The sequence below is a fragment of the Raphanus sativus genome, unplaced genomic scaffold (genome assembly GCF_000801105.2).
Source record: "Raphanus sativus cultivar WK10039 unplaced genomic scaffold, ASM80110v3 Scaffold2029, whole genome shotgun sequence".
Classification (NCBI taxonomy): Eukaryota; Viridiplantae; Streptophyta; class Magnoliopsida; order Brassicales; family Brassicaceae; genus Raphanus; species Raphanus sativus.
In genome coordinates, this window is record NW_026617338.1 from 389 (window position 1) to 17,673 (window position 17,285).

At 29.3% G+C, this 17,285-nt stretch overlaps 1 protein-coding gene and 2 pseudogenes across 1 annotated transcript; 2 read left to right on the top strand and 1 right to left on the bottom strand.

Moving 5' to 3' along the window:
• Positions 1-430: 430 nt before the first annotated feature.
• LOC130505127 (3-hydroxyisobutyryl-CoA hydrolase 1-like) lies at positions 431-2,854 on the bottom strand (annotated as a pseudogene).
• A 5,560-nt stretch (positions 2,855-8,414) lies between these two features.
• On the top strand, positions 8,415-9,748 carry LOC108848435 (tropinone reductase). Its single transcript, XM_018621797.2, is given in 10 exon segments — positions 8,415-8,543; positions 8,545-8,562; positions 8,745-8,952; positions 9,054-9,105; positions 9,108-9,203; positions 9,206-9,268; positions 9,342-9,448; positions 9,557-9,682; positions 9,684-9,717; positions 9,720-9,748. Coding segments are annotated over 10 exon segments (804 nt in total). The 5' UTR covers positions 8,415-8,472.
• Positions 9,749-15,668: 5,920 nt separating this feature from the next.
• Positions 15,669-16,652, top strand: LOC130505126 (tropinone reductase-like; annotated as a pseudogene).
• Positions 16,653-17,285: the final 633 nt, after the last annotated feature.

Genomic DNA, 17,285 nt, shown 5'->3' on the forward strand with positions numbered 1-17,285 from the left:
TACGAGCCGAGATTGTCTAATTAATAAATAGGCTAATTTGTAGGAATCAAGTATATTCTTATAATTAGCAAAAAAATTGTATACAGTTCTAAATTGGATACGACATTGAATAAATTTTGTTTTGATTAATAGAAGATATTATTTGATTGAGTATTTATTGATTTGGTTTATTTAGAAAGCTAAGCTAAATTTTATAAGTGGTTTGAATTTGAATGTTTATGTATGTATATCATAAACCAAAATCTGTAAGATGATTTAGGAAATCGATAGGTTTAGATGATTGGTTTGTGGATTTTACTTGTTTTAGTTATCTCTATTCGCAGGTCGCACATCACAGATCACATCTTTTAGGTATTTCTATCTGCAAGTACATAATTGTTCATGACACAAGTCGAGTTGATTCTCTATGTTGGTTTATGGGTTAGTCCACGCAATGCAAGATGAGCTCCATGCACCTTGTCAACTTCACAGCTTTGCGATCGCTGAAGCAGGCAAGTGTTTCCTTGGAGGAAGCTTTAGATCCTCCATCCATCCTCTTCTTCCACTCTCTTGAAGTACTGCTCTACCATGCTATCCTTCATATCCTCCAGTCGCTTTGGCTCCCACTGAAATATAAGTACGGCATTACGTAAACAGAGTGTGACATAACCACCAAATCATAAAAGGAGAGATTTGTTAAACCTTTGGATTCCTATCTTTGTCTATCAATATTGCTCTACACCCCTGCACAAGGAATTTTAATTACGACCGACAACACTTTAATCCGTGGAAACTGAAAAAACAAACCTCCAATAAATCTTTGCTTATTTCCCCCTTCATCACATGAGACACTATTCTGTTCTCCCGGATAAGACACTGCCCCACCCCTTGCAATCGTCCTTCTCTTATCTGAAATTTATACAACACAATCACAGTCAACTTATCTTTCCCATCATTTGCATTCTTGTGATGCAGCTTGGAAACAAACCGATCTAAGAGAGATTTAAAGGCTTGCTGGAGAAGCTTTCTTCAATGCTCAATGGTAGCTGAGATCCAATCATCTTGTTTATGAGTGGTCTCTGTCTCCTAATCAACACATATTATGGTAGGACGCATTGTCGAATTGTAACTCATAATCACAAGATCAACATATCCTATATATATATTAATGGGAACAGTGGTTCACTTTTTTCTAATTAATGGAGGAAAGGACCGTAACATGCCACTCTAAAAATCTACTGAAACAAAGATGGGCAAAAAAACTTACAAGTGCAGATATAATTTCTTCGATTGTTCTTCTCGAGAAGCACCTATCAATAACATCTAGCCTGGATAAAGAAAAGTAAATGGAAAGATAAGAAACTGGTGACACAAATTCCCATTGAAGATATCTACTGAGATATGGATCATGTTGGATTGAAAAGTGACACCAATACATAGTTGAAATTTATAAAACTTATCATGATGAATACTATTTAAGTGTATTAGTACAGGATGTGGATGTTGAGTGTATGCATAGAAAGAGTAAAAGAGAAAAATAAACTAGAGAGAACTTGCCTATAGAAAGCACTCTGAGGTTCCGGATGTGGATGTTGAGTGTATGCATCGAAAGTTGTTGAGGCAAAGGTAACTGGATCACTTGAACCAACTCTGCAAAGATCTTCTTGTAAAGCAGTCAACCTCTGATTAGATAAAGAAGATGCAAGTCAAGAAAGGAAAACGAAAAGTTAAACGTTGTGTAACACATCAAGAAAAAATAAAAGACATTTCAAAAGGGGATCCAATGTTGACGCAAAGAGTAAAAGTCTCGCTCTCTTGTCTTATTTCAAGCAAAAGTCATCAACTGGAGAATGTTATAAAAGACATATAAAAACTATAGTATAAAGAAAGTAGTTTGATACCGTTGAAGGCACAAAATGAGTTGCAAGGCCACAAGCAAGCATTTCAGCGCCATCTAACCTAGCTCCTGTGAGGCCAACATACTCTCCTGAGCAAGAAGACATGAAGGATAAGATAATAGAATAGCCTTAAAACTTTTGAAGAAGATGCAAAAGCAAATGAATGTTTATTTTGTTACCAAAAAATCCAGGGAGCCTTGACAAGAAGTAGGAGGCGCCTACGTCTGGAAATAGCCCTAGAGCTGTCTCAGGCATGGCAAAAACCTTGCAGAACACTCAAAAGTTATTAACATCGTACGATGTTCTGTTTCTGACCAATCTATTTGTCGTACATGTACATTATTTTTAAGCAGAGGAATACCGTGTTTTCTGTTGCAATACGAAATCTACCATGGATGCAGACACCAGCTCCACCTCCCATGACAATACCATTCAAAATTGAAATCTACTTTTTTTTACCAAAAGGAGTTAATGAGCATATAGTACACTTCCACTAAAAGGACAGCATGCAGAAGAAGAAGTGAGACCTGAGCTTTACTATATGTGGCCATAACATAGTTGAGAGTATATTCAAGTGACATGAAATAGCACTGCGTCTCCATTTGCCAAGTCCGATGTCACGAACAACAGCTGAAACATCACCACCGGCACAAAAAGCCCTTCCCTGACCCTGTGTCAAAGTTATACACTTGTTTGACACCAGGGTCCTCTTCAATATTCCTAACAGGAAATGGACATAATGAAATTACCTTTAGGATGACAAGTTTGACAGTAGGGTCGTCCTCATATGCGAGGAACAGTTGCAGCAACCGAGTGACCTGTAGAAGATAAATTTAAGCCAGATATGTACGATACGGAGGAAGAAACAGCAAGGGGAAAGATTCAATACCATGTTCAAAGACAGAGCATTCAGCTGTTTTGGTCTGTTTAGTGTCAAGATTCTAACACTAGGTTTCTCTTCCACTAAAATCTGAGAGTGAGATAAGCCATTATCTTCTTCTTTCACACGGGTCAAACTTGCGTTATCCTCCACAACTTATACCAGAGCAGCGACCTGATCCAGATCCAGGGAGGAACTATTTGATTTCACAATAAGAAAATCATATATCAAAATAGTTCTAATTTTCCTATGATTTACATAGTTTTAAAACACATTTGTTAAAAAATGTTACGTTTAATGTTACAGTTAATGTACCCAATATTTAGCATGCTTAGCAAAATATGTTATACTTACATATAATAATTTAAAATATTTTAAATAACATAAGAATTTCTGATTTTCAGTTTTCCAAACAAAAAGGAAAATAATTAGCTAAATTACTTTTAGCTGATTGCCCCCATCCATTTCAAATTAGTTATCATTATAATATGTAGTTTTCATTTCTTCTTCTATTCCTAGCTAAATTAATAAAATAATAAATATTTATAGAATTTCAATAATTAAATATGAAAGAATTGAATATTTAATTATTTTATTTATTTTTTGAAAGTATTTAAAATAATATTTAAATATTTAATCTGGATCTATACAAATCAACAGCATATTATCATATATCAGATTTAATTGAAAACATATTTGGTCGGTGGAAATCTTAAAAATGATAGATAAATTGGTAAGATGATTTTTCCCTTGTTGATTTGAATGTGATGAAGATATTGTTCTATTATACATAGAAACAGTTTTTCTAACAAATTCTAAAAAAACAAAACAGTTTTTTAACAAAATTTCCTCCAAAAAAACGTGCATTGAAGTGGTCTAGTGGTCTACAGTGTACTAACTAATAAGGGTGGAACCAATGGGGCCGGGAAGTTTAAAAAGTATATGGATCTAGATTCTTATCCAGCGGATACATGATGCTTTTATTATCCATATCCAGATTCGGATCAAATATCTTTAATAAAATTATAATATATATAGTAGATATTCTCTAATACGTGGAAGCACCGTACCCTAGTGGTTAAGGTTTAAAGACTTCTATACCTAGGTAATATCCAGATTTCAAGTTCCGGACTATGCAATTTCTTGCAGATAAATCCAGGTTTCAAGTTTCGGAGAAAACGGTTCATTAAACAATTATGCAGATTACGGAAGAAAGGCTTATAAGAGATCTACAACATGGTGCAAGTTAATCTGGTCAGACATGGATCTTCATAGAACGACTCAGGTGATGCAGTTAGGCGTAGATCTCATAAGACAGATAGTATTGTCGGTTGTTCGAATCGTCTATGTAATCTTTCTCATATCATAATTGTAATATCATAATGAATCAGCGTTAAAAATAGTAGATATTCTAATACGGATTTAGATCACTAAAATAAATAAATAAAATATTAATAAATATTTTTTTAGTTATTTCTATATATCAAAATTTATATATATTATTATAAAATGAAAATATAATAAATAAAATTATTTTGATATATAGATATTATATTACTACTTTTTAAAACAGTTATTAATAAAAACTACATATCTGAATATCCAGACTAATCTAGATATCTGAATCCATATCTTGTTTTGACGGATCTAATATTTCATTATTTAAAACCCTTTTTGGAAATCTGGATTTTTAGAATGGATCTCGGAACAAATCCGAATCTCAAATAATAATTTCAGCCCTACCGTGTACATAGATGATTTAGAGATATATTGGATCTGAAAAATTGACAGTTTACAAACCAATTTTTTGATATATATTAAAAATATCAATTTTTTATATGTATAAAGATAAGACAATTGAAAAATATTCATGTGTTATAATACAAAAAACTATATTTTAAACCGTGCAACTCTGCATATGTCTTTTCAAATTAAGAAGAAGTTTGTGTGCGTAGTCATTGGTGGCTTAATATGGGATAATCACTATCCCTCTAGATACCTTTGGCGGACTCCCCGACTGGCAATGCCCAGACTTTTGGTAAACGATCATTAGGCTAGGCGCTAATCGAATTTTTTTCAGGACACCCGGATACCAAGATCATCAGAAAAAAATGAAAATTACATATACAAAAAGAAAAGAAAACATGTTTTATATAAAATATGATTTCATAAAAAGGAAAGTTCACAAAAAAAAGTTGTAATGTTAAAAATATTCATCTTTAAAAATAATATTAAACAACATAATATATATTAAAATTAATAAAAATGTTTTTTATATCAGTCTATTTTCTAAGATTAATTTTAAAAAGTAATTTAAATAACATATACTAAAATATCATTGATGAACTAGAAATATTATAATTGCTAATATTGAGATATTAAAATATCATTTTCATAATTTATTTTTGTTAAATTCCTGAAGGCTACATATTTTTGATTTTTAAAATTTATATTTAATTAAAATAATAATAAACCAATATGAACTTTTACGGTTATGATTATTTTGATATTTTAATTTATATTTTCTCCATCTTAAGTATAAAGTTACATTAAATTTACACATACAAACATATTTTGTAAATAATGATATTCATTTATGAGTTTATAATTTTATTGGTAATGTTCGTTTATGAAACTTCATACTTGTCATCATTTCAATTTTTCCTACTATTTCTACAAATCCACAAATATCAAGATATATACTAAGACGAAGAATTTAAGTGATGCAATAAATAAAACTAATCAAATTTAGTTTAAGTACAAAAGTTATTATACACCTATGTGAAGAGATATGTATATCTCAATATAATCCACAAAATAAAAAATATAAATTTAATGATGAAAATCAAAAGTGTAAATGCAAAAAAAAAAAAATCAAAGTTTTAGTCTATTTCAACAAAAAAATACTATTGTTGAAGTTGGAAAATTAAATACAGTTCAATACATTAAATAATAACCAATTGACTAGATATATATATATCCAAATTACATGTATAATTAAAATAATAAAATATTATTTAAAATAAATTATACATATAAATTACAAAATAACTAAATAAAATTAGAGTATTTATATTTTTATTATATATTTATCTATAAATATTTATATCTGTGGGCGCGGAAAATCATTATCAAAACGTAAAAAAAAAATAGAAAACTATTTTAAAAAGAAGTAGAAAAATAGTTCAATAAGGAATAAACCGTGTGGCCCTTAATATTTAGGTGGGCTCCGCTTGCTTATCGTTACTATGAAAATTGAGTCATTTTTGGGTTCAGACCCCTAGAGTGAACCTATAGGTTCACCCAACCAATAAAAATCATTTATTTCACAATTGATATCTCTTAAAAAAGGAAATAAAATATTGTCAAGTTATATCTATACTATTAAAGTACAAGCATATTTTGAATTTTTACTCCTTTTACTCTTACCGAAGAACTTTTCCTTTGTATTTATTAATGGTATTCTGGACATTCTGCGCCAGTTTCTTCTTAATTATTTTTTGGTTTGTCATTAATCACCGGTTTCCTAATTTAATTTCGGCCTGCGATTATTTCTTTGTTTGATACTGTATCGATTATTTCCATGTTTGATAATGTTATTAACCACCGGTTTTCTAATTTTAAAATTATTAATTTTGACAACAATCATTATCATTTAGAACGATTTTGAAAAATATAAATATATTTTAAACAAATTTCCAACTTATGATCACCAAATTTGTCTTATCATTAGAAAAAAATCACAATATTAAAAATACCGGGTTACAAACCGATAATTCGTTCAACCGCAGGTCCGAGTCGGGTTTCAAAACACCGATCAAAACTATAAAACTGTTATATTGATTTATATTTAAAATATCTAATTCAAAATTAAAAACCTAAAAATACATGTACAATATAGTTTTAACCGAACATAAACCCGGATATAAAACACATATATGAGACGGGTTATATAAATGCATATACAAGACGGATTATATAAATGTGATTATATAAAATTTTCACCAAACATAAATCCGCGCTTTGAAAGCGCGGGTCAAAATCTAGTTATGCTTTTAAAATAAATAAAATGAAAACAAATAAAAATAATAGTAGTTAAAAAAATGATTTAAAAAAAAATATTTTAACATCATCAAAAAAAATAAACCCTAAACCCTAAATCATAAACCCTAAACCCTAAATCATAAACCCTAAACCCTTAAGTATACCCTAAACCCTTGGGTATACGCTAACCCTTGGGTATACATTAAACCCTTGTATAATCTTAAACTCTAAACCTTAAACTCTAGTATATGCAAAAAAATAAGATATTTTAATGCCATCATCGAAATACTAAACCCCTAAACTCTAAACCCTAAACCCTTAGGTAAATCATAAACATTTGGATAATCCTAAATTTTAAATAAAAAACTAAACACTAAAACAATAAATCTTAAAAATACTAAAACCTTAATCTTAATTCTTAAACTCTTTTTAGGATTAAGGGTTTGGTATTTTTAAGATTTAGTGTTTAATGCTTTTAGTTTAGAGTTTAGAGTTTACGGTTTAGTGTTTTGATGACGGAATTAAAATATTTTAATTTTTTTTGTTGCATATATTACTATTTTTATTTATTTTTTAACATTTTTTTTTTAAAAAATATAATATAACTTGAAATATTGTGTTTCCTTTTTTAAAAGATATTAATTATGAAATGAGTGATTCCTATTGGTTGGGTGAACCTCTAGGTTCAATCTAGGGGTGAACCCAAGAATAAGTCACGAAATTTGTGCAAGATTTTCCATTCAACAATGATTATTAATTTATCATAGAGTATTCACCCCCTAGAGTGAACTTAGAGGTTCACCCAACCAATAGGAATCACTCATTTCACAATTGATATCTTTTAAAAAAGGAAACAAAATCTTGTCAAATTATATTATGTTTTTAAATAAATAAAATGAAAACAAATAAAAATAATAGTAGTTAAAAATGATTTAAAAATATATTTTTAACAACATCGAAAAAAATAAACTCAAACTCTAAATCATAAACCCTAAACCCTAAATCATAAACCCTAAACCCTTAAGTATACCCTAAACCTTTGGGTATACGCTAAACCCTTGGGTATACGCTAAACCCTTGGGTATACACTAAAACCTTGTATAATCTTAAACTCTAAACCCTAAACTCTAGTATATGCAAAAAAATTAGATATTTAATGCCATCATCGAAATACTAAACCCTAAACTCTAAACCTTAAACCCTTAGGTAAATCATAAACACTTGGATAATCCTACATTTTAACTAAAAAAACTAAACACTAAAACAATAATCTTAAAAATACTAAAAACCTTAATCTTAATCCCTAAATTTTAAATTTTTTTGTTGCATATACTACTATTTTATTTATTTTTAATATTTTTTTATTTTAAAATATTATTGATAATTGTTTCCTTTTATAAAAGATATCAATTATGAAATGGATGATTCCTATTGGTTGGGTGAACCTTTAGGTTCTCTAGGGGTGAACCTAAGAATAATTCTTTATCATAATGTGGAATTTTATGTACGCTTGTCCATTGAAAAGGAAAAAAAAGAGGAAATTCACAATCATAATGTTGAATTATGGTTTCAAAGTTCAAAACATCACGTAATATTCTCATACCCAGCCGCATTGCCAATTATATTCTCTATAAGATAAGTGATTTTCGCTGATGAAACTCATAACCAGAAATGACTGAGACAAGAGAAAAATCGAGGGAAAAATCTAGATGGAGCCTAGAAGGCATGGCTGCTCTTGTCACCGGGCTCCAAAGGCCTCGGGTCAGTGCAAATTCCTCATACTTAATTAATATGCTATACTAACTACTCAGTATGGAATCTGATTTGATTTCTTATTTCAATGATTGGTTTGTATATATGGTCTTTGACATATAGATAATTATCAAAAGTGTAAAGCTTAATAATGTATAAATTGATATTGCATGTGTCCTGGCTGTGAATAGGAAGGCTGTGGTGGAGGAACTAGCCATGTTGGGAGCAAGAGTCCACGCATGTGCCAGAGACGAAACTCAGCTTCAAGAAAGCTTACTTGAGTGGCAAGCAAAAGGGTTTCAGGTTACCACTTCTGTTTGTGACGTTTCTTCTCGTGTCCAACGAGAGAAACTCATGGAAACCGTTTCCTCTCTCTTCCAAGGAAATCTCAACATACTTGTAGGTTTATGTACAAGAAAAGATCATGAGCAAGATCCAATTATGTTGTTATATATTGTGTTTGATTTGTGTCTGTATACATACATACATTATAAATATAGGTAAACAATGCGGGAACTTGTATAACAAAGCCGACCACAGAGTTTAGTGCAGAAACTTCTCGTTTCTGATGGCAACAAATCTCGAATCAGGTTTTCATCTATCACAGCTGGCGCATCCTTTTTTGAAAGCTTCGGGTTCAGGGAGCATCGTGTTATGTCCTCCGCTGCTGGAGTTGTGCATATCAATGTTGGATCCATCTACGGAGCTACTAAAGGTATACACTGCAAACAATTAATTACTTAAGATTAACATAAATTTTAGAATATATATGTTTACGCGTTGTATAGGAGCTATGAATCAGCTAGCAAGAAACTTAGCATGTGAGTGGGCGAGTGACAGCATAAGGGTTAACTCTGTGTGTCCATGGTTCATAGCAACTCCTTTAGCAAACAATGTAAGGCAATAACTATATAAATAAATACAAAATTTTCTTAATGTAATGCTATGAATATAATAAGAAAATACGTTTGAAGTTTAACTTGTCTCAAAATCCCTTGATTAGTATATCGATGATGAAGAGTTAAAAAAAGAAGTGGAGACGAAGACAGCGATTGGACGTGTTGGAGAGGCAAATGAAGTATCATCGCTTGTTGCGTTTCTCTGTCTTCCGGCAGCTTCGTATATTACCGGGTCAGATTATCTGCGTTGACGGAGGTGCCACTATCATGGTTTATCTTGCAAGTCTTTGCCTTGAGAAGTCAATATGATGCTATGTTTTTCGTTTGCTTCTATGTGTCTTTACGTTTACTTCGTATTTTCCAAATAAAAAGGTTGACGAGAGGAAAGCCATATATGTTTCAGAATTATTGTATTTGTATCTTGTGTGTACCCTTGGCACGTTTAAACATAAACCACAAATAAGATTACTTGAATGGTTTATTCTTATTATGAATAAATGTCCACTTCAACTCATTTAAGAGTTCAAATGGATAACTACGTTTTTCTACGCTTTGAAAACTCGAAATTTTATTTTGTCACAATATAATCCGTAGATGATATGCATTTTTATTATAAAAGTTTCATTATTGTAATGCAGTTCTAGTATTGATAGTCAATTTCAAAATGAAAAACAAGTTTTGTTACCATTTTTTTTTTGAAACACACATAATTAATTCGACTTAAAAAAGTTAGTTGATGGGTATTAAAAACCTCACCTACATCAAAGCCCTTGTTTCTAAAAACATCAGCAACATAATTTTTTTATCTAGGAATAATATACACTTCAAAGAAAGAGGACAAATCGGCTACAATGCCGTAGGTCTCCAAAGGAACATCACTGCCATGAGTGCTTACTTGAAATGGTTTATTTCCGTAGAATTCTGGTTGTAACATATTAGTTGTAATTTTTCTTATAAAGCATGATTTACACAAATTTTGTAGATTAATATTATAATAGGCGGACCCAAGAAATTATTTTACATGGGTCAGAGTTCAACTTCATTTATACATTAAGCCCAATTAAAACATATTGATAAAATTTAAAAATCAAAGATAAAAGACCAAATGTGTACAGCAGTTTAAACTCGGAAAAAGAGGGTCATTGGGTTAGTTCTGTAACCAATTGAGCCAATATCCATTACAAAAGTAGACTCTATTATTTATATTTAACATGTGTCAATTGCACCCCCATCCTTCTATGTAGGTCATGAAATAAAAGGTTCTTATGTTTTATTTATTAAAAAATGTTAAAGATGTTCAATCTACACAATTGAAATTTTAGAATGATTAGTTGTTCTTTATTCATCAAAAATAAAAAAAAAAATTAGATCATATTTGATGATAACCCAAGCAAAGAAAGAGAGAAAAAGAAAAACGTAAAAAATGTCTTACTCTAGTCTCTAGCACATTCTGGCTCTAAATGTAACTAGAAGCAGTAGCTGCAACTAAAGATCAAAATAGTTCTAATTTCTCCTATGATTTACATAGTTTTAAAACAATTTGTTAAAAATGTTACGTTTAAATGTTACAGTTAATGTACCCAATATTTAGCATGCTTAGCAAAATATGTTATACTTACATATAATAATTTAAAATATTTTAAATAACATAAGAATTTCTTGATTCAGTTTTCCAAACAAAAAGGAAAATAATTAGCTAAATTACTTTTAGCTGATTGCCCCCATCCATTTCAAATTAGTTATCATTATAATATGTAGTTTTCATTTCTTCTTCTTCTATTCCTAGCTAAATAATAAAAATAATAAATATTTATAGAATTTCAATAATTAAATATGAAAGAATTGAATATTTAATTATTTATTTATTTTTTGAAAGTATTTAAATATATTTAAATATTTAATCTGGATCTATAAAAATCAACAGCATATTATCAATATCAGATTTAATTGAAAACATATTTGGTCGGTGGAAATCTTAAAAAATGATAGATAAATTGGTAAGATGATTTTTCCCTTGTGATTTGAATGTGATGAAGATATTGTTCTATTATACATAGAAACAGTTTTTCTAACAAATTCTAAAAAAACAAAAACAGTTTTTTAACAAAACTTCCTCCAAAAAATAACGTGCATTGAAGTGGTCTAGTGGTCTACAGTGTACTAACTAATAGGGTGGAACCAATGGGGCCGGGAATTTAAAAGTATATGGATCTAGATTTCTTATCCAGCGGATACATGATGCTTTTATTTATCCATATCCAGATTCGGATCAAATATCTTTAAAAAATTATAATATATAGTAGATATTCTAATATGTGGAAGCACCGTATCCTAGTGGTTAAGGTTTAAAGACTTCTACACCTAGGTAATTATCCAGATTTCAAGTTCCGGACTATGCAATTTCTTGCAGATAAAATCCAGGTTTCAAGTTTCGGAGAGAACGATTCATTAAACAATTATGCAGATTACGGAAGAAAGGCTTATAAGAGATCTACAATTATCGGTTGTCGAATCGTCTATGTACTTTCTCATATCATAATTGTAATATCATAATGAATCAGCGTTAAAAATAGTAGATATTCTAATACGAATTTAGATCACTAAAATAAATAAATAAAATATAATAAATAATTTTTTAGTTATTTCTATATATCAAAATTTATATATATTATTATAAAATGAAAATATAATAAATAAAATTATTTTGATATATAGATATTATATTACTACTTTTAAAACAGTTATTAATAAAAACTACATATCTGAATATCCAGACTAATCTAGATATCTGAATCCATATCTTGTTTTGACGGATCTAATATTCATTATTTAAACCCTTTTTGGAAAATCTGGATTTTTAGAATGGATCTCGGAACAAATCCGAATCTCAAATAATAATTTCAGCCCTACTGTGTACATAGATGATTTAGAGATATATTGGATCTGAAAAATTGACAGTTTACAAACCAATTTTTTGATATATATTAAAAATATCAATTTTTTATATGTATAAGATAAGACAATTGAAAAATTATTCATGTGTTATAATACAAAAACTATATTTTAAACCGTGCAACTCTGCATATGTCTTTTCAAATTAAGAAAAAGTTGTGTGCGTAGTCATTGGTGGCTTAATATGGGATAATCACTATCCCTCTAGATACCTTTGGCGGACTCCCCGACTGGCAATGCCCAGACTTTTGGTAAACGATCATTAGGCTAGGCGCTAATCAAATTTTTTTCAGGACACCCGGATACCAAGATCATCAGAAAAAAATGAAAATTACATATACAAAAAAAGAAAGAAAACATGTTTTATATAAAATATGATTTCATAAAAAGGGAAAGTTCACAAAAAAAGTTTTAATGTTAAAATATTCATCTTTAAAAATAATAATATTAAACAACATAATATATATAAAATTAAAAAAAAATTTTTTTATATCAGTCTATTTCTAAGATTATTTTTAAAAAGTAATTTAAATAACATATACTAAAATATCATTGATGAACTAGAAATATTTTATAATTGCTAATATTGAGATATTAAAATATCATTTTCATAATTTATTTTTGTTAAATTCCTGAAGGCTACATATTTTTGATTTTTAAAATTTATATATTAATTAAAATAATAAACCAATATGAATTTTACGGTTATGATTATTTTGATATTTAAATTTATATTTTCTCCATCTTAAGTATAGAGTTACATTAAATTTACACATACAAACATATTTTGTAAATAAATGATATTCATTTATGAGTTTATAATTTTATTGGTAATGTTCGTTATAAAACTTCATACTTGTCATCATTTCAATTTTTCCTACTATTTCTACAAATCCACAAATATCAAGATATATACTAAGACGAAGAATTTTAAGTGATGCAATAAATAAAACTAATCAAATTTAGTTTAAGTACAAAAGTTATTATACACCTATGTGAAGAGATATGTATATCTCAATATAATCCACAAAATAAAAAATTATAAATTTAATGATGAAAATCAAAAGTGTAAAATGCAAAAAAAAAAAAATCAAAGTTTTAGTCTATTCAACCAAAAAAATACTATTGTTGAAGTTGGAAAATTAATACAGTTCAATACATTAAATAATAACCAAATTGACTAGATATATATATCCAAATTACATGTATAATTAAATAATAAAATATTATTTAAAATAAATTATACATATAAATTACAAAATAACTAAATAAAAATTAGAGTATTTATATTTTATTATATATTTATCTATAAATATTATATCTGTGGGCACGGAAAATCATTATCAAAACGTAAAAAAAAAATAGAAAACTATTTTAAAAGAAGTAGAAAAAGTTCAATAAGGAATAAACCGTGTGGCCCTTAATATTTAGGTGGGCTCCGCTTGCTTATCGTTACTATGAAAATTGAGTCATTTTTGGGTTCACCCCTAGAGTGAACCTATAGGTTCACCCAACCAATAAAATCATTTATTTCACAATTGATATCTCTTAAAAAAGGAAATAAAATATTGTCAAGTTATATTATGCTTTTAAAATAAATAAAATGAAAACAAATAAAAATAATAGTAGTTAAAAAAATGATTTAAAAAAATATTTTTAACATCATCAAAAAAAATAACCCTAAACCCTAAATCATAAACCCTAAACCCTAAATCATAACCCCTAAACCCTTAAGTATACCCTAAACCCTTGGGTATACGCTAACCCTTGGGTATACATTAAACCCTTGTATAATCTTAAACTCTAAACCCTAAACTCTAGTATATGCAAAAAAATAAGATATTTAAATGCCATCATCGAAATACTAAACCCTAAACTCTAAACCCTAAACCCTTAGGTAAATCATAAACACTTGGATAATCCTAAATTTTAAATAAAAAACTAAACACTAAAACAATAAATCTTAAAAATACTAAAACCTTTAATCTTAATTCTTAAACTCTTTTTAGGATTAAGGGTTTGGTATTTTTAAGATTTAGTGTTTAATGCTTTTAGTTTAGAGTTAGAGTTTACGTTTAGTGTTTTGATGACGGAATTAAAAATATTTTAATTTTTTTGTTGCATATATTACTATTTTTATTTATTTTTAACATTTTTTATTTTAAAAATATAATATAACTTGATAATATTGTGTTTCCTTTTTAAAAGATATTAATTATGAAATGAGTGATTCCTATTGGTTGGGTGAACCTCTAGGTTCAATCTAGGAGTGAACCCAAGAATAAGTCACGAAAATTTGTGCAAAGATTTTCCATTCAACAATGATTATTAATTTATCATAGAGTTATTCTTGGGTCACCCTAGAGTGAACTTAGAGGTTCACCCAACCAATAGGAATCACTCATTTCACAATTGATATCTTTAAAAAAGGAAACAAAATCTTGTCAAATTATATTATGTTTTTAAAATAAATAAAATGAAAACAAATAAAAATAATAGTAGTTAAAAATGATTTAAAAAATATATTTTTAACAACATCGAAAAAATAAAACTCTAAACTCTAAATCATAAACCCTAAACCCTAAATCATAAACCCTAAACCCTTAAGTATACCCTAAACCTTGGGTAACGCTAAACCCTTGGGTATACGCTAAACCCTTGGGTATACACTAAACCCTTGTATAATCTTAAACTCTAAACCCTAAACTCTAGTATATGCAAAAAAAATTAGATATTTAAATGCCATCATCGAAAATACTAAACCCTAACTCTAAACCTTAAACCCTTAGTAAATCATAAACACTTGGATAATCCTACATTTAAAACTAAAAAAACTAAACACTAAAACAATAAATCTTAAAAATACTAAAACCTTAATCTTAATCCCTAAATTTTAAAATTTTTTTTGTTGCATATATTACTATTTTATTTATTTTTAACATTTTTATTTAAAATATAATATAACTTGATAATATTTTGTTTCTTTTTAATAAAAGATATCAATTATGAAATGGATGAGTTCCTATTGGTTGGGTGAACCTTTAGGTTCTCTAGGGTGAACCTAAGAAAAGTCTTTATCATAATGTCAAAATTTTATGTTCGCTTGTCCATTGAAAAGGAAAAAAAGAGGAAATTCACAATCATAATGTTGAATTATGGTTTCAAAGTTCAAAAACAATCACGTAATATTCTCATACCCAGCCGCATTGCCAATTATTTCTCTATAAGATAAGTGATTTTCGCTGATGAAACTCATAACCAGAAATGACTGAGACAAGAGAAAAATCGAGGGAAAAATCTAGATGGAGCTAGAAGGCATGGGCTGCTCTTGTCACCGGTGGCTCCAAAGGCCTCGGGTCAGTGCAAATTCCTCATACTTAATTAATATGCTATACTAACTACTCAGTATGGAATCTGATTTGATTTCTTATTTCAATGATTGGTTTGGTATATATGGTCTTTGACTATATAGATAATTATCAAAAAGTGTAAAGCTTAATAATGTATAAATTGATATTGCATGTGTCCTGGCTGTGAATAGGAAGGCTGTTGGTGGAGGAACTAGCCATGTTGGGAGCAAGAGTCCACGCATGTGCCAGAGACGAAACTCAGCTTCAAGAAAGCTTACTTGAGTGGCAAGCAAAAGGGTTTCAGGTTACCACTTCTGTTTGTGACGTTTCTTCTCGTGTCCAACGAGAGAAACTCATGGAAAACCGTTTTCCTCTCCTCTTCCAAGGAAATCTCAACATACTTGTAGGTTTATGTACAAAGAAAGATCATGAGCAAGATCCAATTTATGTTGTTATATATTGTGTTTGATTTGTGTCTGTATACATACATACATTATAAATATAGGTAAACAATGCGGGAACTTGTATAACAAAAAGCCGACCACAGAGTTTAGTGCAGAAGACTTCTCGTTTCTGATGGCAACAAATCTCGAATCAGGTTTTCATCTATCACAGCTGGCGCATCCTTTTTTGAAAAGCTTCGGGTTCAGGGAGATCGTGTCTTATGTCCTCCGCTGCTGGAGTTGTGCATATCAATGTTGGATCCATCTACGGAGCTACTAAAGGTATATACACTGCAAACAATTAATTACTTAAGATTAACATAAATTTAGAATATATATGTTTACGCGTTGTATAGGAGCTATGGAATCAGCTAGCAAGAAACTTAGCATGTGAGTGGGCGAGTGACAGCATAAGGGTTAACTCTGTGTGTCCATGGTTCATAGCAACTCCTTAGCAAACAATGTAAGGCAATATACTATATAAAATAAAATACAAAATTTTCCTTAATGTAATGCTACTGAATATAATAAGAAAACTAGGTAGTAACCCGCGCCTTGCGCGGGATGAGATGGTTAGATCAGCAATTTTCGAAAAATATTAGAAAGTTATATATATATATATAGTGTTGGAATTTGGGTTTGTGTGTTTTTTGTGTTTAATCTCGTGGTGCTGATTTTACGGTATAGACGTCACTGAGATAGAAACATATATAAATCCTTTACTTGAGTGACATGTAAAAAATTTACTGGAACATAAGAGCAAACACAAAACATGTTATCTGGCAACTGCGAAGCATGTAATCATTTATTTTATCCACTTCATCATTTGTGGGAGTGAGAATGGCTCGATGTCTATACAAATCCTTAACTGTTGAGGTTTGAAAAGCTGTCCATAAATCTCTTTTTCCATAGTCTCAATAGTTTATACATATCACCGGTGTGATTTATCTTACTCTAATTCATTTGCAAGAACTTGCATATAAAGATATAATTATTATTATACAATTTGATTTTCAATATGCATGATTTTTGTATAATACATACCTTCCTCGTAGGTCATTGACTTCAAACATGTAAGGATTCCACAG